At 57.8% G+C, this 26,641-nt stretch overlaps 1 protein-coding gene across 10 annotated transcripts in view; it reads left to right on the top strand.

Moving 5' to 3' along the window:
• Positions 1 to 24,515, top strand: part of EVI5L (ecotropic viral integration site 5 like) — a 33,190-nt gene extending 8,675 nt beyond the window's left edge. For 2 of the 10 annotated variants that reach the window (XM_021083902.1, XM_021083901.1), the window contains exons 2-20: positions 4,034 to 4,217; positions 5,886 to 6,075; positions 6,407 to 6,631; positions 6,711 to 6,785; positions 7,407 to 7,532; positions 8,785 to 8,928; positions 9,104 to 9,193; positions 10,294 to 10,391; positions 10,475 to 10,535; positions 14,068 to 14,121; positions 15,872 to 15,904; positions 16,949 to 17,089; positions 20,113 to 20,241; positions 21,931 to 22,071; positions 22,148 to 22,303; positions 22,385 to 22,531; positions 22,618 to 22,713; positions 22,800 to 22,895; positions 23,029 to 24,514. In XM_021083902.1, the coding sequence (XP_020939561.1) occupies positions 4,066 to 4,217; positions 5,886 to 6,075; positions 6,407 to 6,631; positions 6,711 to 6,785; positions 7,407 to 7,532; positions 8,785 to 8,928; positions 9,104 to 9,193; positions 10,294 to 10,391; positions 10,475 to 10,535; positions 14,068 to 14,121; positions 15,872 to 15,904; positions 16,949 to 17,089; positions 20,113 to 20,241; positions 21,931 to 22,071; positions 22,148 to 22,303; positions 22,385 to 22,531; positions 22,618 to 22,713; positions 22,800 to 22,895; positions 23,029 to 23,334 (2,460 nt within the window). In that variant the 5' untranslated portion in view covers positions 4,034 to 4,065 and the 3' untranslated portion in view covers positions 23,335 to 24,514. Of the gene's footprint in view, positions 1 to 4,033; positions 4,218 to 5,885; positions 6,076 to 6,406; positions 6,632 to 6,710; positions 6,786 to 7,406; positions 7,533 to 8,784; positions 8,929 to 9,103; positions 9,194 to 10,293; positions 10,392 to 10,474; positions 10,536 to 14,067; positions 14,122 to 15,871; positions 15,905 to 16,948; positions 17,090 to 20,112; positions 20,242 to 21,930; positions 22,072 to 22,147; positions 22,304 to 22,384; positions 22,532 to 22,617; positions 22,714 to 22,799; positions 22,896 to 23,028 lie in introns of all 10 variants that reach the window. The other 8 variants (XM_013994704.2, XM_021083900.1, XM_013994706.2 and 5 more) reach the window with 8 other exon arrangements.

Here is a 26,641-nt window from a genome sequence, read left to right as displayed (position 1 = left end):
CTGGGCAACTGTCTAATTCCAGAACATTTGGTGACTCCGAAAAGAAATTCTGGAAGCAGTTTCCCCAGTTCTTCCCACCCCCCAGGCCCCAGCCTTTGGCAACCACTAATTGACCTTCTGTCCCTCTAGAGGTACCTATTCTGGATGTTTCACGTAAATGGAATCACATCACTTGTGATCTTTTGTGTCTGACTTCTCTCACTGAACACCACGTTTTTGAGGCTCATCCCTGTTGTAACGCACATGGGTTTCCTACTTTTTTAGGGCTGATTATTATTCCACTGTATGGATGGACCACATTTTATTTATCCATTCACCCATCAATGGACATTTGGGTTGTTTCATTCTTTAGCTATTGTGAAGAGTGCTTCCGTGAATGATTGTTACAAATTCCCATATGGATGTAGATTTTCCATACTCTTAGGTAGATGCCTAGAAGCAAAATGTCTAGGTAACTCTTTGCTTACCTTTTCAAGAAACTACCAAACTGTTTTCCATTCTCTCTTTATTCCATGAGTTTTCCTCAATCTATAATAGAAAGATCAGGTGAGGAGTTCCTGTTGTGGCTCAGCAGAAACGAAGCTGGCTAGCATCCATGAGGATGTGGGTTCCATCCCTGGCCCTGCTCAGTGGATTAAGGATCAGGTGTTCCTGTGAGCTGTGGTGTAGTTTGCAGACGCGGCTCATATCTGGCGTTGCTGTGGCTATGGTGTAGGCAAGCAGCTGTAGCTTGGATTCAACCCTTAGCCAGGGAACTTCCATATGCCACACATGTGGACCCGGGTGGGGGGAGGCTCCAGTGATTGTTTTCTGGTCTGTACCTACCCCCCCGGGACAGGCAGAAGCCCAGCAGTCCTCAGTCTTCAGCGAGGTGCCTGGGACCTGGTCAGCATTCAGGAAATATCAATGGGCAGACGGGTTCAATTCCTCAAATATTTCTTATACCAGGCTCAGCTTGGGGCCCAGAAGTAGCAGTGACCCAGAAGGTGGCAGAATTGAACAAAGCCTTTCAGGAGCCAGTTGGCAATCTTGACCAGTGCCAAGGAGAAAGGAAGAGCGGGATGAGGGTGTCACAATCACCGACATCTCTTTGGTCATTTAACTCCTGAGAGCAAGCTTGCCAAGGGCATAGAGGGATCAGGGCCAAGGCAGGGCCTGTGGAGGAAGGGGTGCCATGCTGGGCAGAGGCAGGAGGAGGCCCCGAGGCCAGCCTCTCATAAACTAGATGGGGAGCGTGGCTAGCAGTGTCCAAACACCACTGCGGGGGAAGAGGAAAAAGGAGGTGGAGGAATCCCTGGCATCTGGGCCTTTCTGCAAACCCCTTCCCCCTCACCCCTGTCCCCAAACCCAGCTCACGGCCGGTCTCCTCCCACCCTTGCAGCTTGGCTCAGCTTCCTAAGCCATGGGCCACCACATAGGGGCATGGAGGGTAGTGGTGGCAGCAGGGACAGTGTTGGGTGGCCCACTGACCACGCTACAGGGCCCAGGACCCCCCTTTGGGTGGCTGCGGTGGAGCAGAAGCAAAGGGCATTGAAGGTGGGGGCATGGAGAGGCTGGACCAATGGTCCCTGCACACTCTGGGAGACCTGCCTTGTCTTTGCGTCTCTGGGGCCGGGCCAGCAAGGGTGGACGCTCACTCCTCTTTCCACTCCACATCCCCATACCTAGAACAATGCCTGGCCCTGAGGCCCCCAGTAAGCGCCAGGGAAGGAGGAATTGAGCCAGTAAGGATCCCAATGGTCTAGAGAGGGGACAGGCCCCCCCACAGAGCTAGGATGGCAGCAAGCCTGTGTCCATCCATGTCTACTTGGTTTTAGGCATGGGGAGATCTGGTCAGTGCAGGAAGTGTGTGTGCATGTGTGTACATGCACAGCCAAGCAGGTGTGTGAGAGAGTGTATGAATGTGCATCTGAGTGTGTAAGTGTGCCATTGTATGTCAAATCATGTGTGCGTGTGCATGCAAAGCGGCATTAATGTATCTTTGTGTGAGATGGTTTGTGAGTATGAATGTACATGTGTGTGTCTGCATGTGTATCTGAGTGAGTAGGGTGTGAGTTTGTGTGTGAGTGTGAAGGAATGTGTGTCTGGGTCCACATCTCAGGAGGATGGCTTCCAGGGCTGGACAGCATTTAGAGAATCTAGGGATGAGTCAAGAGAAAGTTCCTGAGGGATCAGAAGTTTCTGCCTCTCAGACTGCAAATTTTAGCCCAGGGTATTGAATCAATTTGATTTCTTGTATGAAATACACATTACTATGTGATAAATATCTGAGCAAACTCTGCTAGAGGATAGCCCCTAGTCATTTCTTTTGATCAGAAACCCAGAGCTGAACCATTCTCTTGGGCTCTTGGGCTCTTTGTAGGCCGGGGTTGTGGGGAAGGCAACATGCTTCTGAGGCTTGGATCCTCTGGGCTCAGCAAGGAGACAGTAGGCCCCAGCCCCAGCCCTGGCCACACATGGTCTTTTTTTCTCTGAGGCCCCACAGCTATACTTATGAGGGTCCAATGCTTGCTTCAGCCACCTCCCCTCCCAGCTCTGAAGTCGGGAAACCCACGCTGCCTTCCTAGCCCCTCCCCACCCAGAGAGAGCCTTCCAAGTCAGCACTTGCCCACAGCCCATCTCTGGCCCCGGCTGGCCACAGACTTTGACTCTGAGGGAAGCCCCGAAGTGGCCCCACCATCCTTCCCGCTTCAGGAATGATTAACTGCTGGCTGGGTGGCATTTCATGGCTCTGTCTTTGGGGCAGGTGGCCCCTAGCCAGCCAGGCAGTGGGAGGAAAAGCTCTTCCAGTTCTGGTGGGAGCCTAGAGTTTGTACCACTCGCCAAAAGCCAGAGCCCTCGGTGCCCAACAAACTTGGGGAGCTACAGATCCTGGGGTGGGAAGGTTATGGATGCCCCCACCTCCCACAGCAAGAGAAAAGTGGTACCCCCGCCCCCCCGTGCCAGGGCAGCATGGTAGAAGGAGACTAGAACCAAATGCATGGCCAGGGTCAAGTCCAGATGACCTGTGGACCCCCCGGGTATTGGCTTGGGCTGTGGAAAGGTGCCCAGTGACCTCAGGGTGCCAAACAGATGAGAAATGGACTGCTTTCATCCTGTGACTGTCCTCCTGCCGCCTAGTGGAGCAGATGCCCCCTGCTCCAGGAACTGGATGAGGGCCTCTCTGTGGCTGAGCTGTCAAAGCCAGGTCAGGCAGGGTCCAGGAGGAGCCACATTTCAGACACTGGTCCATTTGAGTCCAGAGGCTTTGTTTCCAGCACGGTGCTGAGCTGCTTGTCCTGCGGCAGAGGGGAGAGGCCAATATCCCTGAAGCCCCCTGGAGGGTGGGCCCAGATCATCCTTAGGAGGAACAGGAGAGATGGGCAGGCACCCACCTGGCACATAGCAGGCCAGGCTCTCACTCTGCGGCCACCAGGGCACAGATTCCCAGCACTTTGACGTGTCCCTGGCTTCCCAGCCCAAGGGGAGTCATGTCTTCCGGCCACTGGCAGCCCCAGACAATTAACAGTAGAGAATAATTGCTTCTGGCTGTGCCAGCAGCCCACTTTGGGTGATGAGACAGGGAAGGTCAGATGCTGAGGCAGGGCTCCCAGGACAGGCCACAGCCGGGGACAGGGACCAAGGCCATCAGGAAGGGCCACCAAAGCAGGGGTATCCATACCTCTAAGGTCCCAGCAGGGACCCTGAGTAAAGGGGAGCCTTGGCCCTTGGCACTGCTAGAGACTCAGGGGCATCAAGTTGAGACTTGGCATTCATGCCCAGGGAGAGCGGGACAGCTCAGGCTCTCCTGTCTCCATCCAGGCATCTAGACTACAAAAGCAGGAATCCCAGTAGCCAGCACCCAGAGCGGAAGGAGATGGCAAGGACATCAGCTAGGCTGAGGTGCATGGGGATTGGGGGATGACCAGGTGGACACACCAGAGGGGGGAAGCCTAGGGTGAGGAAATGTTCCCAGGTGAGCAGCAGGCTCTCTGGTCTAGAGCTGGCGGGACAGGATGCGCCAATTCTGACCACACATGTCTCTGGCCCCCAGACAGAGCTGTGACTTGGTCCTGCTTGAGGCTGATGAGCCTGCCCACCATGGCGAGCCCCACTCTGAGCCCCGACTCCTCATCCCAGGAGGCCCTGTCGGCCCCCACCTGCTCCCCCACCTCTGACTCCGAAAACCTCAGCCCTGATGAGCTGGAGCTGCTGGCCAAGCTTGAAGAACAGAACCGGTGAGTTGAGACCTAAGGGACAGGAAAAGGCCTCGGGGGTGCAGCCTGGGCCCCAGATAGAAGTCCCTGGGTACCCTCCTCATACCCAGAGCTAGGCCTGGCCCTGGACAAAGTAACAGCTCCCACTAGAGGCTTGACAAGGATATCTTCCATCTCCTCCCAGCAGATGGTTCTCCCATTCATATGAGGAGACCAAGGTATCAGGGAGCCCAGTGAATCTGGCCGTGGCTTATCTAGCCTTTGCTGGAAGGAAGAGTAAAGCCTCAGCCTCTGGAGTTGGCCTTTCCCTCTGGCTAGCACCCTGTTTTAAAGTGTAGGTTTGATTATGCAGGTATAACAAGGCCAACAGGTCAGGGGAGGACTGCCATTGAAAAGACAGTTTGTCAGACTCACAGACACAGAGAATAGACTTGTGGTTGCTGGGGGGAGGCGGGGTGGGGAGGGTTGGGATTATCAGATGCAAACTATTACGTATAGAATGGATAAACAACAGGGACCAGCTATAGAGCACAGGTAACTATATTCAATATCCTATAACAACCATAGTGGAAAAAATTATGAAAAATAATTTTTTTTAAATGTTTAACTAAAAAAAAAAAAAAAAAGAGAGAGAAAAAGAGGAAGTTCCCATTGTGGCTCAGCAGGTTAAAAAGCTGACTAGTGTCCATGGGATGCAGTTTCAATCCCTGGCCCCACTCAGTGGGTTAAGAATCCCTTGTTACCGTGAGCTGTGGTTTGAATCTGGCATTGCTGTGGCTGTGGTGTAGGCTGGCAGCTGTGGCTGTGATTCGACCCCTAGCCTGGGAACTTCCATATGCCACAGGTGCAGCCCTAGAAAGAAAAAATTTTTCTAAGGAAAAGAAAAGACAGTTTGTTACTCACAGATCCTAAGTGGGGGAGGGGGGTGTAACACTCCATGCTGGGCCATTCCGGGCCACATGGGGAAGCACCAGGGCCAGTCAAGAGGCAAAAGGAGTGAGAAAAATGTGTACACAAGCCATTATTGTGGTTTCTGCCAGAAAGAATGGTGAGGCCATGTAAACAGGGTTAGGGACTGGCTAGTTTGCATAACTTGAACAAGCTGAGGGCACAGGGGCTAGTACCCCACCCCAGGGTGATTAGGACAGAGGGATAGTGGCCCAGAGTGCAAGAGCCTGATAACAGTGGGTTCTGGATTGGTTGGTTTGCATATGAAAGGCACCCTGGCAGGCAAGGCCCTGACTGTCTCTGGGAATCTGCTAGACCTGAGAGGGCTCATCCCTCTGGGGTCAGGGAGGCCCCAGAGGTCAAAGTATCAGAAACAGGTTGTTAATACATCCCCTTGCTAGCTGGGTGCCCCCAGCCAGCAGCTTGCTCTCTGTGCACCTTGTCTGTAAATCTTAATAAATCTTAACAAAATCTGCCTCATACAGTTGGTAGGAGACCCCAAGTTTCTCAGCCCAGGGCTGGGCACAGGATGCGACATGTCGATGGCAGCCTCTCCAGGGGCCCAGGGAGCAGGACCAGGGCTCAGAGAGGTTAGAGCACTGGCCAAGGTCACTCTGCAAGTGCCATGCAGGAAGAACAACTAAGACCCAATCCCTGGTGTCCTCTGGGACCCTGGGCAGGAGGGGCCAGGGCAAGAAGCGCCTTCAGCCCAGCCCACCTCCACTGGCCCTCCCTGCCCAGGCTCCTGGAAGCCGACTCCAAGTCCATGCGCTCCATGAATGGCTCCCGGCGGAATAGTGGCTCCTCGCTGGTGTCCAGCTCCTCGGCCTCCTCCAACCTGAGCCACTTGGAGGAGGACACGTGGATCCTGTGGGGCCGGATCGCTAACGAGTGGGAGGAATGGCGGCGCAGGAAGGAGAAGCTGCTCAAGGTGGCGGGACAGCAAGGCTGGGCTGGGTGGGCAGGGTCTGCCCAGGGCCCAGCATGAGCCATGGGGCAGCGGGAGCAGTGGGAAGGAGGGAGTGTAGGGAGGGGCTGGCATCCCAGCCACTCGGCTGCTTCCCACCCACCCTGTTCCGCAACAGGCTGGGGCAGCACATTCAGCAGCATGGATGCTGGGTGTGGTGCAGTGGCTTGGCCATGCTCTGGGCCACAGGCAAGCCTGATCTCTGAGTCCAGGCTGGGTGGCCCAGGGGGGAAGCTGTGCTGGGACTGAGTCCAGCCTGGCCTCCTGCTTCTCCCCTACACAACCCTGTTGCCAGGAGCTGATCCGCAAGGGCATCCCGCACCACTTCCGGGCCATTGTGTGGCAGCTCCTGTGCAGCGCCACGGACATGCCAGTCAAGAACCAGTACTCAGAGCTGCTCAAGATGTCCTCGCCCTGCGAGAAGCTGATCCGCAGGGACATCGCCCGCACCTACCCGGAGCACGAGTTCTTCAAAGGCCAGGACAGCCTGGGCCAGGAGGTCCTCTTCAACGTCATGAAGGTGAGGCCCCCCACCCGGCGCAGAGAAGCACAGATCCCACAGTGAGACTCTGCCCAAACTCGTGTGTGTTCCTTTGCAGGCCTACTCCCTGGTGGACCGCGAGGTGGGCTACTGCCAGGGCAGCGCCTTCATCGTGGGCCTGCTCCTCATGCAGGTAGGGGGCCTGGGGCCAGCCCACCCTGGCTCTCTCTGCCCCCGGGAGGTGGACAAAAGCAGAGGGTTCCCTCCATCTGGGTCCTGCTAGGGTCAGAGCCTCCCTCTCCATCCTCCAATGACCTCTGACAGTCTCTCAGCCAAGCTCCCAGGGGGTGAGCACAGAGGGCTGGCTGCCCGACCCATCCATTGTCCTGTCCTGCACTCAAGGAGCAGGCTCCCCCTCTGGCGGGGGGCATAGGTCAGCCAGTGTGGTGTTTACGAGGCTGGGAGTTTCCTCCAGAGAACCCAGCACACTTAGGAAGGGGAGAACGGAGACAGCTGGGAGTGGACCAGAAGATGTCTCCACCACGGGCTCTGGAGGCTGCCAGACCTGGGGGTCAAGTCCCAGCACTGCTGTTCCCTGCCAGGCGGCCTTCAACAGGTGACTTCAGCCTCAGGAGTTTTCCCCTCAGTGAGACAGGGTGAGGATATTTACCCGAGGTTTGCTGGAAGGGTCCAGGCAGCCCGGCCCTGTCCAAGTTCAGTAAAAGTAAATGGAGCAGAAACAGAGGAACAGCGGGCGCCCCCTCCCACCCCACCCCCACTCACAACCCCCGCCCACCCCCACCCCACCCCCCAGATGCCCGAGGAGGAGGCCTTCTGTGTGTTCGTGCGGCTGATGCAGGAGTACCGCCTGCGGGAGCTCTTCAAGCCCAGTATGGCCGAGCTGGGGCTCTGCATCTACCAGTTCGAGTACATGCTGCAGGTAAGCAGGCTGAGGGCGGCCCCCACCCAGTCCTCTATGCTAGCCCTCACCCATGGGTGCTCAACCACCCCTGTGAGTGACTGAAAATTCCAGGCCTGAGAAATCACATGCAGATGTTCCAGCTCAGCAAGGGACTCTACTCCCCAAGGGACCGTGGAGCACTGCCCTGAAGCCCTGAAGGATGCTTTGAGTGACGGGGCGGAAGGAGCGGGGATCCCCTTGCAGTGGGGTCAGGGTCGAGCTCCAAACTCTCAGAGCTCTCAGACACACCCACAACCCCTCCCTGTGGTGGCGGAAGGAGGGAAAGTGTTGTCTGCCTGCCTGAGCTGATTACTGGAGAGCTGAAGCCGCCTCCGTTTATAGATAGCAGCCCCCGCAGGGCCCCGCTCCTGGCTGGCAGAGCGGTGTGTATACATACACACACACACACTCAAGCCTGCTCTAGAAGCCAGTCACAGGTGGAGCCCTGCACTCTGCGCCACAGGTGACAGGTTGTGCCTGGTTGTGTGAGCCACCTCCTTGGGCCTGGAGGACAAGGAGGGGACTGGTAGTGCCAGCAGCAGGGGGCCCAGGCCCTCCGAGAAGGAGCCATCCCACCCCAGGCTGGGTGGGATCATGGCGAAATAGCTGACCATCACCAGAGAGCCCCTGAGTCTGGGAGGAAGCCCAGGGCAGGCGGGAGACTGCCCCCGAGGATCTATTCCCCAAGGGAAGGACCTCCAGGAAGTCCCCACACTTTCTCCAGCCTCAGTCTCCCCAGTTTCTGTCACTTCCCAGCAATCTGAAGTTCAAGCCAATCAGACAGGCATCCTTGGAGTACTGCTGGACATGAAACACAAAGCATGGGGGGTGAGGGGGCAGATAATGGGGGTGGCACGGCATGGCAAGTGACGAGATACAGGGTGAGCCGTCATGGGCTTACACCACATCACCCCTCCCGCCCCCTGGGTGATCTTGGGGAGTTCAGTCAGCCCCCTGAGCCTCAGGAGCTCTCCCTCAGGTCAGTGAGGAGGATCCCATGAGCAGCTGGGCTGGCACCCAGGGTGCACGCCCAGCCCTGCAAGCTGCTATTCCTTCTGCCCATGTCCCTGCCTCGTACCACTTAGAGCTCTGGGGTGCTTCCACCCCACCCAGACACAGAGCCCAGAAAAGGCTCCCTGGAGGTGCAGGCACTGGGTGGAGGGAGCCTGCAGGCACAGACAGCAGTACCCAGCACCTTGCTCACCGCGCGTGGCCCCCTCCCCCACCCCAGGAGCAGCTCCCGGACCTGAACACCCACTTCCGCTCCCAGAGCTTCCACACGTCCATGTACGCCTCGTCCTGGTTCCTTACGCTCTTCCTGACCACATTCCCGCTGCCTGTGGCCACCCGTGTCTTTGACATCTTCATGTACGAGGTGAGGACCACACACCGCTTCCTCTCCTGGCCACTCTGGATGGAGTGATTCATGGCCCCGCTGGAAACAATTCCCAACAGGGCCCAGTCCGAGGAAGGGCTGGGGTTCAGGGAGGGGTCAGAGAGCACCCCAGGAGAGCAGGATGAGAGATGCACTGCCGCCGCCACCTTTGCAGGGCCTGGAGATCGTGTTCCGGGTGGGCCTCGCCCTGCTCCAGGTGAACCAGACCGAGCTGATGCAGCTGGACATGGAGGGGATGTCCCAGGTGGGCCAGGAGGACCGGGGTGGGTGGGCACCTGGGCCGGTGGAGGTCTCCTGAGAGATGGGGAAGCCCTGGAGTTCCTGAGCACCCTGATCCTTTCCTATCATCTCTGCCCCCCGAAGTCTCCATGAAGGACTAGGGTGGGCCCTGAGGCACTCTGCCTGACACAGTCCAGAGCCAGCAGTACAGCAGCAGGAGAGAAGAAGGCCTAGGCCTAGGCCATACCCTGGGAGTCCCTCCCTTCCTGCCCCCAGCTCCAGGATCCCCAGAGCCTAATGCGGCAGATAGTAGTCCTACCAAACCATGAGGCCTTGGGTGTGGTTTCGGCCCCACTAACCAGGCCAGGTGAGGCACAGGAGGGGTCTGGGCAGGCTCTCACCCTGCCCCGCCCCGGCCTGCCCCAGCTGCCCCGCCTGCTTCTCCCTGCTGTGTCTCCATCATGCAGGCCCCCGCCCCCTCCTAGCGTCCTCCAGCTGGTGCTTCAGGGAAGAATGCACAAAGGCCACGGTTGTGTCCGCAAACACGGGCATCCATTGTCCACAGCTGCCAGAGGGGGCCAGCTGGGCTGGGAAGCGGGAGCCAGCCTGGCCCCGAACTGCAGCAAGCTGTGTCCACCGGCAGCTTGCACTTAACTCTTTGCTGAGGCTCCAGGGGTTCCAGGCGAGCAGGCAGACCACTGAGGGGTTTTCTGTCCGGCTTCCTCCCCACCCTTCAACTATTTCACTACCCTTGGGCAGTAGCATGTCACCCACTTCCTCTGGGAAGGTCCCCTGTGCTGAGGCTCCAGCCCCACCCCATCCTGGGCCTTTGCCCTCAGAGCTCCCAGAGCTCACTTTTCCCCTGCAGATGGAAGTCCTGGCTGCAGGCAGCTCCTTCTCACCATTCCTGCTTCTCACCCTCACTCACTTGCTCCACACACCCCAACAGAGCGCCCATAAGAGACTAAGCCCTGCCCTTGGGCCATGGCGAAGCCCCAGGCAGGTCGGCTCTGGCTGTCCCTCCTGGTGCACCCAGGCCCCTCCAGGGAAGCAGGACCCAGAAGGGGCTTGGGTGGCCCCAGGCTGTCAGAGCCCATGTGTCCGTGACCAGCCGTGTCCTCACAGTACTTCCAGAGGGTGATCCCCCATCAGTTTGACAGCTGCCCAGACAAGCTGATCCTCAAGGCTTACCAGGTCAAGTACAACCCCAAGAAGATGAAGAGGTCAGTACTGGGTGGCCAGGGTGCTGGCAGAAAGGGGGCCCCCCAGGGTGGGACAGTGAGCATGTTGCCCCTCCCACCTGCAGGCTGGAGAAGGAATATGCAGCCATGAAGAGCAAGGAGATGGAGGAGCAGATCGAGATCAAAGTGAGTCAACCATTGGGCTTGGGGTGGGGATGGGATGCCCTCAGCAGCCCCCTCAGCTAGAGGGAAGCCCTGCTAAACACAGGCCATGCCCCACACTTTCCTTAGCTCTGAGGGGTGGTCGTTCCACCCACCTGCCCTCTCATCAAGTGATTAGATCCCTGGACCAACCCCATCCTTAGGTGACCTGGGCCTTTTCCAAAAGTCACCTCATAGACATAAAAAAAGACACTTGAGGAGTTCCCGTCATGGCTCAGCAGTTAACAAACCTAACTAGTATCCATGAGGATGTGGGTTCATTCCCTGGCCTCGCTCAGTGGGTTAAGGATCCCATGTTGCTGTGAGTTGTGGCGTAGGTCGCAGGTGTGTTTCAGATCTGGCATTGCTGTGGCTGTGGCATAGGCTAACAGCTACAGCTCCAATTCAACCCCTAGCCTGGGAACTGACATATGCTGCAGGTGTGGCCCTAAAATAAAAAGGCACTTTATTCCCCTAAGCAGTTTGCAGGGTTTTAGGAGATCGATGCCAGGACAAACAGGCACAAAGACCAAATGTATATTTCTCATAAAGGGTTTCTGGAGCGTACAAAGCCTTTGATTCCAGACTTCCCTCATCTCGTTCCCTCTGCTTTCATTCCTCCAGATGTGATTTTGATTATTCACTCAACATGCATTTACCGAGCACCTGCTGTGTGCCAGAGTCCCGGCAGAGACTGAGGTCCCCTGGTCCCGGTGGGGGTGAGCGGACAGACACAAACACAAACCCCAGCACAGCCTGGTTGTGTCCTCTTCAAGGGCAGAGTCCCACAGGTTCTGGGACTGGAGTCCCATGCACCAGAGTTCAAATCCCAGCTCTCTCCGGACTGGCTGTCTGACCCACTAGGAGGGTGGATTCACCCCTCTGAGCCTCAGTGTCCACTTCTACAAAACGGGGATGATACTTGCTCTCCCTTCAAACTGTTATTATTATTAACCACCACCACCATCATCATCCCTATCTCCTCTAGAAAGGCAGAGCCACAACCTACATTTGAATCCAGGTCACCTGCTGCCCATACCTGAGTGGGAAGAGAGGGTATCTGTGACCTGGCCCTGTTTGCAGGTTTTTGAGAAATAGTTTTTGTGTCCTGAATGTTTAAACATCTCCCTTTCTCAGGAATGACAGCTTTACTGATGCACCAGTCTAAACACATATGTGTGTCTTGCTCATGCACAGTCAAGGGCCTGCTGTCACATGGTGACCATGAGGGCTCAGCAGTGGGCAGGGACGCAGCAGACCTTAGAGCACATGCCTAGCCTGGAAATTTCTCACCAGAGGCACCTGAGGGCTCCAAGGGCAAGGCAGCTGCCTTTGCCCTTGACCCTGCCCCTTTCCCTTTCACCTGCTTTAAAATGTACCCAGGATTTGTTTTAGTCAGGTATGATAAGGTGAGGGACACAGAGACAACTGCCTCTAAAATAAGAGTTTATTACTCACACTTCCCAAGAGGAGGGCTCAGGGCCACACGGAGAAGCACCAGGGGGGTGTCAGGGGGCAGAAAGAGCAAAGAGAGAGCATGGGCCAGAGCCCTTGTGGTTTCCACAGGAAGAGGTGGATGAGGCAGGGTAGACAAGTTTGAGCAAATTGAGGATTGGCTAATTTGAATAATTTCAGGGGCTCTGGGCTATAGGAATGTTCCGTAGTTGTCCTGGGACAATTGAGGTGGGGGTGGAAATATTGGCTTGGTGTGTAAGAGCTGGATAAGGGAGGTAGATGGGGGTGTGGGTTCTGGATTGGCAGGTTTGCACGTGGAAGGCAAGCTCGCAAGCAGTTGCTTACTATCCCTAGGAATTAGCTAGTCCTCGGAGGGGCAGTCTCTCTAGGATTAGCAAGCCCACGGGATGTCAATGCATCAAGAATAAAGAAAAGAGGAGTTCCTATTGTGGCTCAGTTAAGAACTCAACTGAGATCCATGAGGATGTGGGTTTGATCCTTGGCCTCACTTAGTGAGTTAAGGACCCATGGTTGCTGTAAGCTGGGACGTAGGTCAGAGATGAGGCTCAGATCCTTCATTGCTGTGGCTGTGGCGTAGGCTGGCAGCTGCTGCTCCGATTTGACCCCTAGCCCGGGAACTTCCACATGCCATGGGTGTGGCCCTAAAAAGACAAAAAAAAACCATGTTTTTAAATAGTGCAATTAGTATATAGCCCCACCCCCCACCCCCACCCTCGTAGTCCTTGTTCATTCTCTGGTTTGGAGGAAGAGGAGAGAGGCCAGTTGTTGGTCAGCACATCCATCTCCTCCAAGGATGGCTGAGCTCATGTGTCAATGCATTGAGGCCAGAAAAGGGGCAGGGCAAGCCAGGAGTCAGGGGTCAGGACTCCAGTTCTGGATCCCTAAGAGGGACAGAGACCCATGCCTGAAACAGCTCTGACCCTGGTGAGCTGGGAGGCTCAGGCAAGATACTGCCTGCCTCCCACTGTTTCCCCTCCCGTGACATGAGTCAGTGACCATCAATCAAGTCTCTGATTCTCTGACCACTGTACTTCCTGGGAGTGTCCTGGGTGTTTCTAGCACCTTCTTCTCCCTGGAAGAAACCAGGCAGTGTTCTGTGTGATCCTCAGGGAAGCAGAACCCTCACCAATCTGCTGATCGAAACTATTTCTGCACCTATTGTTTACGGGGTCCATATGTAGAAACTACATGCAAGGCATGTGTAAACCCCTGCTTCCCAAAAGGCTGTGGGGGAACCTAAAACCACAAATATCCAACCCAAAACACCCAGGGCAGGATGGAAGATGGAAGCAAGGGAGCCCATCTCCAGAACTCCAGCATGGCTGGTGGGGGGGGGGAAACGACAACTGCTGGGGACAACCTGGCTCTCAGTGGGTTGTGGAAATGTAGTCGTGGAGCTGAGGGAAGCAAGTGTGTTCAGCACAACCCCTTCCCCGGACCCAAACTCTGAGAGGAGTTTATCCTCTGAGAATGTGACCCTGGGGCTCAAAGCCAAGCAGTGAAGGGCAGGGACCACCTTCTAGCAGCTGCCCCCCAAACACGGAGCCCTTTGCCCCATCCGAGGTATCATGTTGGTTCTTGACAGGCCCAAGCGTGGGATAGAAACGGGGTGGGGGGGTTGGGGGGCAGGCATGAGTGCTGACGGACCACCCCCTGTACACACGCAGTGTATATCCATGAAAATGATCATGTTATTTTTATTGAACCGAGGTCTGTTTTATATATATATATAAAACCTGTGTGTGTGTGTGTGTGTGTGTGTGTGTGTGTGTGTGTGAGTTTCCACTGTGGCACAGCAGGTTAAGGATCCGGTGTTGTCTTTGTGGCAGCACGGGTTTGATCCCCAGCCAGGCTCAGTGGGTTAAGGATCTATGGTGTGCCTGAACAGGAATTGGCCTGACCGTTTTCTGGAATCACTGACCCAGATGTTAGATTCTGGCGCTGTCTGGCCTGGAGGCTGCCTGGCCCTGAGGGGACAGATCCCCGTGTGCACAGGAGCCGGAAGCGGACTCTGATGTGCTCTCCCCTCTCCTCCCAATAGAGGCTTCGCACAGAGAACCGGCTCCTGAAGCAACGGATTGAGACCCTGGAGAAGGTGAGGGATGTGACCACCAGTCTGTGGCACTGAACCTTCCAAGCCCCAAGTGGGGACCCAGCAGCCAGAGGGCCAGCCAGCCTCCTGCCTCAGGAGCAGGCCCCATCCTGAACTGGTGGGCTCTGAGGAGCATAGAATAAATCCCCTGGGACCTCTCCACAGGCCCTGCTGAGAGCTGGGCTATAAATTGGGGGCCATGGGGAAACTTTGCTTGAGGAGGGGTTATAACCCCATTAACTGCAAACCTGAAATCCGTTTGTGTCCTGTGCCCTCCCAGGCTGCCTGGGTGTGGGCTGCTCTGACCAGGATACCCTGAAACTACCCCACTATATAATTCAGAAATCTCACTTTCAGAGTTCCCCTTGTGATGCAGTGGAAATGAATACGTACCCAGGAGGATGAGGGTTTGATCCCTGGCCTCACACATTGGGTCAGGCATCCGGCGTTGCTGCGAGCAAGTGGTGTAGGTCACAGATGTGGCTCGGATCCATTGTTGCTGTGGCTGTGGTGTAGGCTGGCAGTTACAGCTCTGATTTGATCCCTCGCCTGGAAACCTCCATATGCCACCAGTAAGGGCTTAAAAAGGAAAAGAAAAAAAAGGGGGAAGTCTCACTTTCTAAAGAAAGGAGACAGGTGGAGGAGGAGGGGGCGGCTTTGCACCATGGAGGGGGTGCCATAACATTGACCCTGCCCCTAACCTGTTTTTAAAGATGGGAGTAGAGGAGTTTCCATCATGGGACAGCGGAAATGAATCTGACTAGGAACCATGAGGTTGCGGGTTCAATCCCTGGCCTCGCTCAGTGGGTTAAGGATCCAGCGTTGCCATGACCTGTGGTGTAGGTCACAGACATGGCTCAGATCCCATATTGCTGTAGCTGTGGTGTAGACCAGCAGCTGTAGCTCTGATTTGACCCCTAGCCTGGGAACCTCCATATGCTGCAGGTGCAGCCCTAAAAAGACACACACACACACACACACACACACACACACACACAAAAGATGGGAGTAGAGCTGTGGGTCCTCTACTTTCAGCTCCCTTCCGTCTCCCTTGACCCTCCACTGACCACAGGGAATAGCTGGAATTTGTTGCCCTTGACCCAAAGCCTTGATTCTTGTTCTGCCCCCAAATTAAAACGAAGCCCATGGAGTTCCCGTTGTGGTGCAGTGGTTAACGAATCCGACTAGGAACCATGAGGTTGCGGGTTCGGTCCCTGCCCTTGCTCGGTGGGTTAAGATCTGGCGTTGCCGTGAACTGTGGTGTAGGTTGCAGACGCGGCTCGGATCCCACGTTGCTGTGGCTCTGGCGTAGGCCAGTGGCTACAGCTCCGATTCAACCCCTAGCCTGGGAACCTCCATATGCCGCGGGAGCGGCCCGAAGAAATAGCAAAAAAAAAAGACAAAAAAAAAATAAAACGAAATAATAAAATAAAAACGAAGCCCAGGCCCAGTGCTTCCCTCCCCCACCTCTCCCAGGTCGCACCTCCTCACACGCAGGGGGTCCCCGGCGGGTGGCCCTCCCCACTGGCACATGGACCCCTCTCCAGGACGGAGCTGGCTCTGGCTTTGGTCTTCCTCCAGGTCCTCTCCTGCTGGTTCTCTGGTTCTCCGGTCTCACTCCTCTCTCCCTGCTTCTAGAGATAGTCCACTGCGTTAGTGACAAGTGGTTCTTGTCTGTCTCTCCCCCTCTCCTGTCCCCGCGCCTTCTGCTCTGCCTCCTCCCCCTGTCGCTCGGAACCCCTCCACCGGGTAGGAGAGCGCTGCTCTGGCTGATAGGTTAATCCAGGTACTGTAGCTTTTCGTCTCCCTCTTCCACTTCCTCCCGGTCCCTGCACACGACTGACCTCCAGGCCGCCTCTTCCCTGGCCGCTGCCATCCCGGGGGTGAGGGAGGCCTGGCGCTGCGCATGGGGGCGGCTGGGGACCGCTTCTTGGGAGACAGAGGCATCCTTCTGTGGGAGGGGGCGTGCGTGTGGGAGCCTCTGTGAGAGTACGCACACGCACGTGCACAGGTTTCCTTCCTCCAGGGGAACACAGATGGGGACAAAAGTGGGGACCCAGGAGGGCTCAGGGAACCCTGAGGGTGCATCCGCAACAGGCCCTGGTGTGTGCATGGCTGAGCCTCTCCAACATACACACACACACACACACACACACACACACACACACACACACACACCCTCTGGCCCCTCCCGCTCTTCTCTGCTCCTACCTGCAAGGCCTGCCATCTTTTCTCACTCACCTGCTTCTGCTGCTGCCTCATCTTGAATGGCTTTATCTGGAAGCTTCTGCCCACCGCTTGGTGGCTCCGACCCTGGAATGGGGGGCCTAAATTGGGTTGGGTGAGGGAATGAGGTTGGGGTGTCTTGGGCTCGGGCAGATGGAAGTCCCAGGGTCTAGGACAGGAGGAGACCCTGGGAGAGGGTATCCCACCTCCCAGCCTGGCCTGAAGGAGCCAGCCCTGAGCCTCTGGGCCTTTGGCTGCCCCCAGATCCCCATGGTCACTAGCAGAGCCTGGCCTCCACCATGCCATCCACCTTGTTTCTGCTCACGTGGGACAGAGGCTAAGGGCCAGAGCTTGGGCCCTGGGTGGGTCTGTCCCTCCAGGTTCTTGTTCCCAGTGTCCTGATCCTACTTTCCCCCCAGCCCCCAACCCCTGCCATGTCCCCAGGCCCTGTGGGGCGCCCCATCCCAGGCTCTGAGTGTGGGAGGCCTCATCCCTTTTCCTCCGGCCCCGCCCCCACCCTCTCTGGGCCTCCCCTGAGGTGGGCCCAAGGCAGAGCCTGGGATGTGAACAGAGGGTCACGGTACCCTGTCCTCGCTGTGCTCAGGGGCAGGTGACACGAGCGCAGGAGGCCGAGGAGAACTACGTCATCAAGCGGGAGCTGGCAGTGGTGCGGCAGCAGTGCAGCTCAGCAGCTGAGGACCTGCAGAAGGCCCAGAGCACCATCCGGCAGCTGCAGGAGCAGCAGGTACCAGGCCGGGTGGGCGGGGCCACCAGTGCAAGGCCACACCCCAGGCCCGGCTGCCCCAGGGCTCTGGAGCAGCTGGCTCCAAAACAGCCCAGCCTTGGCCCTGGCCCTCCTGTTCCTTTCTGGCCCCTGACCTCAGCACGAGGGTTCCAGGGGACCAGCTGTCTCAGCAGGGACCCCTCCCTCCACCGATGAGGCTATGATTCCTCTGGGGAGCCCTGGTGTCTCCTAGGCTCTGAAGGGCTCTTATCAAATCCGGGTTTGCTCACTTGACATGCAGCAAAGCCAGTCTAGAGACATACCAGGTGGTAGTGAAGAAAGGTACCACATCTATTGCAGGGCCAAACAAGGAAACCAGGCAGCTTCAAGAAATCCCAACTCTCTAATGGCTTTTTTTTTTTTTTTTTTTTTCTTGCTTTTTAGAGCTGCACCTGCAGCATATGGAAGTTCCCAGGCTAGGGCTCGAATGATACAGCTGCTGGCCTACACCACAGCCACAGCAAGGCAGGATCCAAGCTGCATGTGTGACCTTCACCACAGCTCACAGCAATGCCAGATCCAGTAACCCACTAAGTCAGGCCAGGGATTGGACCCCCGTCCTCATGGATACCAGTTGGGTTCGTTACCGCTGAGCCACAAGGTGAACTCCCTGATGGCTTTTAGGGAAAGGTTTTTAAAGCCAGTGTTGGAGGAGAGGGTCCTCGGATGTATGATCAGCTGGTGGACCTTCCTCTGGTTGCTGGTGGGCAGGTAACTGGGTGCTGTTTTGGGAACCTCAATCAGCAGCCTTTGGGTTCCAACCAGTCTGGGGTCTACACGCTTGTGGTCAGCATGGAGTCACCTCCTCCCCCTGGGCGGGGGTCTTAGATTCTGCAGAAAAACTCAGAGATATGCTTCAGATTGTTACCTGTTATCCCTCAAGAGGAACTAGGAGGCCTAGTCCCTAGTCATTGTCTGCTTGAACCTGCTCTTTGGAACTCAGGGAAGGCCTAGGAAACTGAAGCCTTTTTCCTCCCAACAAGAAATGGGGGATGCAGAAGGGCCTTTTTACCTGAAAAGGCCCACCAGGGTCCTGTTTCGATCTCCCCCCTTTTCTTTGAAATTCCTAATCCTGAGGGGGAAGGGGAGGGGAAAAGAAAGATGATAAAGTTCCAAGCAGAGAGAGTAATCATGACCTTAGCGGGGAAACTCGGGTTTTTTTCTTTGTCTTTTTAGGGCCGCACCCACAGCATATGGAGGTTACCAGGCTAGGGGTCAAATCGGAGCTACAGCTGCAGGCTAACACCACAGCCACAGCAATGCCAAGATCCAAGCCACGTCTGCAACCTACACCAAAGCTCATAGCAATGCCAGATCTTTAACCCACTGAACGAGGCCAGAGATCGAACCCTCATCTTCATGGATACTAGTCGGGTTCGTTAACCACTGAGCCACAAGGGGAACTCTGAAACTCAGTTTTAGAGACACTCAGTTTCAGGGTCTCCCCAGCGGGGGGCCACCTTGCAGGGTAGGAGCTGAGACAAGGGAGGGGCCTCCCTCCTCCAGGGCCCAGTACTTTGCCCCTGGAAGAGGGTCTGGTCTGTGCCAACCACTCTGAGCTGATGGGATGGGGGGGAGGGGGCAGCCCAAGTCTGTGGTGGGATCATGCACTCCAGATGGATGGTGGGAGGATCCGGGACTCGGTTCTGCAGAGTCCACTTGTCCCAAAGAGGGCTTTTAGAACTTTCCTTCAGCTGCACCCAGCAGGTTGCCTTCCTTAAGTGACAACCCAGCAGCAGCTGCAGCCTCCGAATTCAGCACACATGCCCAAGAACACACCCTGGAGGGCCAGGGAAGAGTGCTGCAGGCTCCCCTGGCTCCCTGCAATCCAGGGCTGAACCTGGAAGGGCCTGGCAGTGAGCTGGGGGTCCCTGATTTGAAGAAACCACAGGATGCTCAAGAAACTGTGGGTGAAGAGTTCCCTGGTGATCTAGTGGTTAAGGAGATGTCATTGTCACTGTTGGGGCTCAGGTTCTATCCCTGGCCTGGGAACTTCCACATGCTGTTAGTGCAGAAAAAAAAAAAGAAAGAAAGAAAGAAAGAAAGAAAGGAAAGGAAAGAAAAGAGAAGAAAAACAGTGAGTAGAGAGAAAGAAGTGTCATTCACTGAAGCGGGCCCCCTCAACCAGGCCTGGAGACCTGGGCTGATGGATGCAAGTTGATTCTTTACTCCTGGGGACAGAGAGGTGGAGGAACTTTCTCACTTGCATCCACCCCTTGCCCTTCAACTTCACGTGGCTGTAGCCCCACCTGGCTCTGAAGCAGCAAAGCCACTGGGAAAGCTAATCCCACACATGACATGATGCCCCCTTTCAGGCCAGTCAGAGGAACATCCACCTCTGAGCTCCAGCCTTTAGATCCTGATGCAGAGATGGGTGAGGTGCTGCAGGCAGAGGGAGGTGGGGTGATAGACCCCACTGAGGCCCTTGAGCACCATCTTCAGAGGCCCCTAGGGGAGGACAGCCTGGCAGAGCTTGGTATGGGGCTCAGAGCCCATCTGGGCCAAGACAGAGCCATGGGCACCTATGGGTCTCAGAGACCCACAGTGGTCAAGGGCAGCGAGCAGATCTGGGCACCTCAGCAGGAAGCCAGTGGGGAACGGGGTGGCAGCTAGGGAGGCGGTGGCTGGGGCACATAGCAGGAAGGGGCCTCTGGAGAACTCATCCTCCACCCTTACCCTAACGATCCTGGGAAGCTGTCCTTGGTGTGCCTCAGGGGACATCTAAGGCCATGGAAGGTCACCTCTGTGTAGTGTTCCCGGGACCCCTAGACAGAACATTAGAGCCCCCATAGCATTCAGCTTCTCCTCGAGGGCAGAAGCACAGGAAGGGGATCCAGGGTTTATCCTCCTGAGCCCCCCTCCTGGCTCTGGAGGGGGAGGGGCTGGGGCAAGGCCTGGGCGCATAGCCTGCAGCCTGCTAGCTGAAAGGCTGACCCCCTGCAGCCACAACCTGGGGTCTAACACAGCCCTTTGTCTGCCCCCAGGATAACCCTCGCCTCACTGAGGATTTTGTGGCCCACCTAGAGACTGAGCTGGAGCAGTCGCGGCTGCGGGAGACAGAGACTCTGGGGGCCCTGCGGGAGATGCAAGACAAGGTTCTAGACATGGAGAAGGTGCGACCAAGCAGGCACTGGGGGGGTCCCTGGGGAAGGGGAGATGAGGGTACTGCATGCGCCTTGGGAGGTGCACGACCAGGTCCTCACCAAGGAGATGGGGGGTGGCTGGGGGGACCAGTGGAACAGGCCCTGGAGTCAGGTCCCCTGCCCCAGCAGCCCCAGAGGAACCCAGGGCACCTCCCTTGCCCACTTATCCCCTGCTTCCTCCCCACCAGGGTCTGTGCAGACAGGAAGTTGGGCCTCTCACCCTCAGACCCTCTCAAGCTCTGGAGGTACACACACACACACACACACGAGCACACACAAAGCCCGCCCACCCTCATGTACCAGGCTCAAGACCAGCAGTGTGGTGGCCTTCATGGGCTTCCTGGATAGCCCATCCTCCCTGTACATGCTCCCTCAGATCCTGGGTTCCAGAATGGAAAGAGCAGGAGAAAGGGCAAAAACCCAGGCCCACCAGGACTGCTGCCCCCTATGGGGACACCACCCAGGGGGCCAACTGGGAACCACCCTCTCCCACCTGCAGCCCTGCAGGGGGCACCAGGCCTCCTGGTCCCTTCCCAGCTGTTTCCATACTGACTGGGTACTGACTCAACTCCAGAGTTCCTGTCATGGCTCAGGGGAAACTAATCTGATTAGTATCCATGAGGACGCAGGTTCAATCCCTGGCCTCACTCAGCGGGTTAAGGATCCAGCATTACTGTGAGCTGTGGTATAGGTTGCAGACTCAGCTTGGATCCAGCATTGCTGTGGCTGTGGTGTAGGCCGGCGGCTATAGCTCCAATTTGACCCCTAGCCTGGGAACCTCCATATGCCGTGGGTGCGGCCCTAAAAAGACACACACACACACAAAGAAGATGCTGACTCAACTCCCCTGGCACCACCAGATGAAGGAAGGTGCCCCAGCCACTGGATGGCAGCGCTCACAAGTGGCAGAAGCCACACACCCCCACCCCAAGCCGCATTATTTTGGGTACCTTCCCAGGTGGGGTGTCTCTGCCACATTTTTTCCTGGGGCTCTCGCCTCTCAGTCCCCATTAGCCCACTGGCCCAGAGCTGGGCTCCCCTCCTGCCTCCTTCCACATCAGAGGGAAACATGGGCCCAGCAGATCTGCCACTCTCCCCCAACTCCCAGACCCAAACAAGGGGTGGGAAGAACCCCTTGCAGCGAGCTAGCTTTTGGTCCAATTGACTGGAGCACAAATCTCTCATCACTGAGCCGTGGCAAGGCTAGGCCAGGGCCAAGGCTGACCCTCAGTCGGCCCCAGGGAGATGGTGGGAAAATCCACAGTCTTCTGAGCTCCCACTGGGGCAGTCCTGTGGTCTGGGCCCGGAGGGCATGGCTCTCAGATTCCCAGGTGGGTGGCACTTGCACTCAGCCAGCCTGCCTGGTTTAATTGGCAGTAACATGGGGTTACTCTGGGCCAGTCCTGCAAGAGACCAGGTGCTGCTATTACACCTGTTTTAAGATCAGAATCTCCAGCTGAGGGGGTGTGGGGTCGGCTCCCCTCTGGCCTGGTCCTCCTTCCCCCAGCGCATTTCCGGGGGCCAGGGTGAGCCCTCTCCCAGCCGGCCTGCCCAAGGCAGAGCTCAGAGGACAGGGGGGCCCCCCGGGGCATGGGCCCTGCAGGGAGGGCCGCGAGGCCGCGCAGCTCCCCTGGGCTCTGACCGCTCCTGTCCCGGCAGAGGAACAGCTCTCTGCCCGACGAGAACAACGTGGCGCGGCTGCAGGAGGAGCTGAAGGCGCTCAAGGTGCGGGAGGGCGAGGCCGTGGCCTCGGCGCGGGAACTGAAGCTGCAGCTGCAGGAGCTCTCGGACACCTGGCAGGTGAGGCAGTGGCCAACGCGCCCCAAGCGGCCTCAGGGCTCCCGGGCGGAAGCTGAGCGCCAACCTCTCCGCGCAGGCCCACCTGTCCCGTGGCGGCCGCTGGAAGGAGTCCCCGCGGAAGCTGGTCCTGGGCGAGCTGCAGGACGAGCTGATGAGCGTGCGGCTACGCGAGGCCCAGGCTCTGGCCGAGGGCCGCGAGCTGCGGCAGCGCGTGGTGGAGCTCGAGACGCAGGTGCGCTGCGGCCGGACTCGGGGAGGGAAGTGGCTCAGCGGCCCCTCGGCGAGTCCGTGACCCCCGCCCGTCCGCCCTCAGGACCACATCCACCGCAACCTGCTGAACCGCGTGGAGGCGGAGCGGGCGGCGCTGCAGGAGAAGCTGCAGTACCTGGCGGCGCAGAACAAGGGGCTGCAGACGCAGCTCAGCGAAAGCCGCCGCAAGCAGGCGGAGGCCGAGTGCAAGGTGCCCGCTAGCCCTCCAGCCCCACGCCCGCGGTCCCGCCCGCGCCCCGCCGCGCCCCTTGACCCTCCCTGTGCCCCCGCCCCCAGAGCAAGGAGGAGGTGATGGCCGTGCGCCTGCGGGAGGCGGACAGCATGGCAGCAGTGGCCGAGATGCGGCAGCGCATCGCCGAGCTGGAGATCCAGGTGAGCTGCGAGGTCGGGGTCCGGGCCGGGGCCGGGCTCCAGGGAGGGGCCCTGCGCTGACGCCCCGCGACCCGGCCCGCCCGCAGAGGGAGGAGGGCCGCATCCAGGGCCAGCTGAACCACTCGGACTCGTCGCAGTACATCCGCGAGCTCAAGGACCAGATCGAGGAGCTGAAGGCCGAGGTGAGCGCGGGAGGGGCATAAGAGCCCTGGTGTCCTCAGCCGGTGACGGCCGGCGTCGGCGCCTCGGGGAGCGGGAGAGAAGGGGGCCTGGCGGCCGGACTCCGTCCGTGAGTACGTCGGTCCACGCCTCCAGCGCGCGGGTCCCCCGCCCCAGGTGCGGCTGCTGAAGGGCCCGCCGTCCTTCGAGGACCCGCTGGCCTTCGACGGGCTCAGCCTGGCACGGCACCTGGATGAGGACTCGCTGCCGTCGTCGGACGAGGAGCTGCTCGGCGTGGGCGTGGGTGTGGGCGCGGCGCTGCAGGACGCGCTCTACCCACTGTCGCCGCGAGACGCGCGCTTCTTCCGCCGTCTGGAGCGACCGGCCAAGGACAGTGAGGGCAGCTCAGACAGCGACGCCGACGAACTGACCGCGCCCTACAGCCAAGGCCTGGACAACTGAGGCTGTGCCCCACGTGCTTGGAGCCAAGGGGGCCGCCGCCCGCACTTAACAAACTCCACAAACTCCACGTCCTCGGCGGCCCCGCCCACCCCGAGGGCCAGGCCCAGTGTGGCAGGGCACAGAGGGTAGGGCCGGAGTCTGAGGATCCTCAGAGGCCCCTGGCAGGCCCACCCTCCGTAGCAGTGTTTACCCATCTTGGTCCGCACCCCTCTGGGCCCTGGAGGGTCTGCTCCTCTTAACAGCTAGGGCAGGGGAGGACCCAGGGATCCCAGAACTGGGCGCACAGGAAGCTCCCCGCTCCTAGCAGGCCTCCTTCTGGGACAAGGGTGGCCCTGCTGGGAAGGGCCCAGGAGCTAGAGGAGACCTGAGGGAAAAGGGGCTGATCTAGGCGGGACTTTACCACCCCTGCGCTGGCCCTTGGGACCCTAGGCCTCTGGTGCAGGCATTGTGGCCCCTGAAGCAGAAACCAAAGTCCCCCCTCCTGTGTGCAGGGCCACCAGGGGTGTGAGTGGCCAGCTGGAACCAGCCAGGACCTGGGCAAAGTCTGTCCCTCCTTCTCAGGGCCAGAGCAGCTGTAAGGAAGTGAAGAGACCACCCCCACTCCCTAGCGCCCCACATCTTCCCCTGTGAGACACTCCCATCATCCCAGCTTGGCCGGTGATGGAGGGGCTCCCCCACCCACCCATGTTAGCCTCCTCTTCAGGGCGTCCCCAGCCTCCACTTCCCTTCCTTCTCTGTGTCCCCAGTCCCACCCATCAGTCAAGGCCAGGCCCCAGGGGAGGAGGCCGCCCAGCTGAGTTGCCTCCCCGCACCTGCTCACAGTGGTCCCGTGGTCTCTGCTGAGTCAGAACCAAGAACGGTGCCAAAGTCTGCCAATGTCCCAGACCCCTCCCCACCCCGGGGCCTCCTGACCCTCGGGCTGACCTTCTCGGTGCTCCTGGAGCCTAGAGCAGCATCACAAGCAGTCTCCCTGGCGCTTCCTGGGGTGGGGTCCTTGCTCAGTGCCCTCCTTCCCGGCGCCCACTCCTCAGTGTTACACAGCCTGGGGACCAGGGTGGGCATCCAGGGGGCTCTCCCATGTGCCCCCACACTGCCCACCACCATTTTGCACACTGCCTGTTCACACTCCACATGTCGCCCAGGCGGGAAAGATGGAAAATAAAGTGTATTTACACAGTCATGGACAAGGGACGCTGAGCCAGGCAGGCCTGGGGATAGGGAAGCACCATTAGCCGTGGGTCCCTGGCCCTTTGTCCAGGGAAGCAGAAGGGAAGGAAGCAGGCTGTCCTGCCCTTGGGAGCTTCCTGCAGCCTCAGAGAATCAGGGTAGAGGTCATAGCAAGGGGACCAAAGAGGTGCAGTGTGGATGAGGAAAGGACATGCAGGTGTTCAGTGTGAGCATAGTGTGGGGATTGAAAGAATCAGTCCGTATTGGAGGAACAAGTCAGCGAGGACCTGAGGCATTAGGCTTACAGATCATCCCTTGTAGCAGGGCATTTTCAGGAAGATGGCTCTGGACATGGGGAAGGGGGAGCATGGCTTCACACCTGGGTGCCTCAGCTGGGGCCTCCCCTAAGAGACATGGAGGAATAAGGGGGCTTGGGGCTTGGGGAAGATTCAGGATCTAGTTTCCTTCATTCGGCATACACTTCAGGAGCCTTCAGGTGCTCTGCTCTGTGCCTGGCTCTGGAGAAGTCCCAAGCATAGTGGAGAAAAGAGACATTGGCCGGGGGGGGGGAGCCTTAGCCTGCACACTAGTGTGGCACGTGCCCACAGACAAATGTTTAGGGAAATCAGGGAAGGCTTCCTGGAGGAGGGAAAGGGGGATCTGTATCCCAGGTAAAAGCAGAAAGGCGAGGCACCAGAAAGACACCTGAGGTCTACGAGAAAAGGAACCACAGAGGGTGGGTGTGACCAAAAGGGAAGGGCTTCTCTAATCCTGAGAGTTTGCACCTTGAACTGAGGGCACTGAGGAGCCATGGAGGGCTGAGCTGAGAGGGAAACCATCAGATAGACTACAGTGTTGGGTAGGTGACAAGGTCAGTGTAGCTTGGGCTCCCCTGGGGCAAGCAGGCCAGAGAGGAAGAGTCCTTTGTGGGATTGCCCATGGAGCTGAGCTGGAGTCCCAGTGAGCATAGGGGAAAGAGCCAGGGATGGCAAGGGAAGGCTTCCAGGAAGAGACATTTCACTGGGTCCAGCCAGGGGTTCCCATTGTGGTTCAGCAGTAATGAACCCGACTAGTATCCGTGAGGACCCAGGTTCAATCCCTGGCTTTGCCCAATGGGTTAAGGATTCGGCATTGTCCTGAGCTGTGGTGTAGGTCGCAGACTCGGCTCGGATCCTGCATTGCTGTGTCTGTGCCATAGGCCGGCAGCTGAATGTCCAATTGAACCACTAACCTGGGAACTTCCATATGCCATATGTGAGACCCTAAAAAATAACAGTAATAATAATAATGATTGGGTCCAACCGGAGGCCAGCCAGGCCCTGCCCCTACACCCAGTATGGTCCCACAAAGTGTCCCCAATTCTGCTGCCTGACACCTGCCAAGCAGTAGAGCAGGACACTGGTGATGCACTGGGACAGCTGAGTTGCACATACTGTCCCCTCACACAACAGCCTGTAGGCCCCTGCACCATTCCCATCACAGATCCCCCCCAACACCCTGTGCCCACAGTATATGGAAGTTCCTGGGCCAGGAATCAAATCCAAGCCATCGCTGTGGCAACACCATATCCTTATCCTACTGTGCCACAGCAGCAACTCCCCACCACACAGATTTAACATTGAGACCCCAAGAGTTGCTATCTGTCTCTCCTGCTCCCATGGTGTAATTCCACCCAGCTGGCTCCCAGGCTGAGGCAGGGCCTTGGGAGAACTATCTGAGGTTCTGCCATACCACCTCTTGGGGGTCAGCCTTGGGCCCCTGGCTGCCCAGCATGTCAGGAGCCAGCCCCTACCCTCGGACTCGTCTCAGCATCTGGAAACAAGGGTGCCTGGGTCCTCACCAGGGTCCAGCTTAGAAAGGAAACCTGTGTGGTTTGCCACCTAACTGGCTTCCAGGGGTGGAGGTAGCAGTGTCCAACTGGACCAGGGCCAATTTCTCTTCAGACCCGAGGTTGGAAGGCAGTGGCTTCATGGGTACAGGCAGGGCTGAGTGATTCGTATCTGATGGGAAACTAACTGGCTTAGAACCAGGTCCAGGAGCAGAGAGCTGAAGGCCCAAAATGGGGCCCTGCTCTGTCCTTCTACCTGCCCCAGGGATTGTGGTTCCCCTCAAGCCTCTGTCATTCTTGGTGTGAAGCAGG

Source organism: Sus scrofa, chromosome 2 (genome assembly GCF_000003025.6).
Source record: "Sus scrofa isolate TJ Tabasco breed Duroc chromosome 2, Sscrofa11.1, whole genome shotgun sequence".
Taxonomy (NCBI): domain Eukaryota; kingdom Metazoa; phylum Chordata; class Mammalia; order Artiodactyla; family Suidae; genus Sus; species Sus scrofa.
Note: the sequence above shows the minus strand (reverse complement) of the source record. Positions and strands in the feature narration are given on the sequence as shown.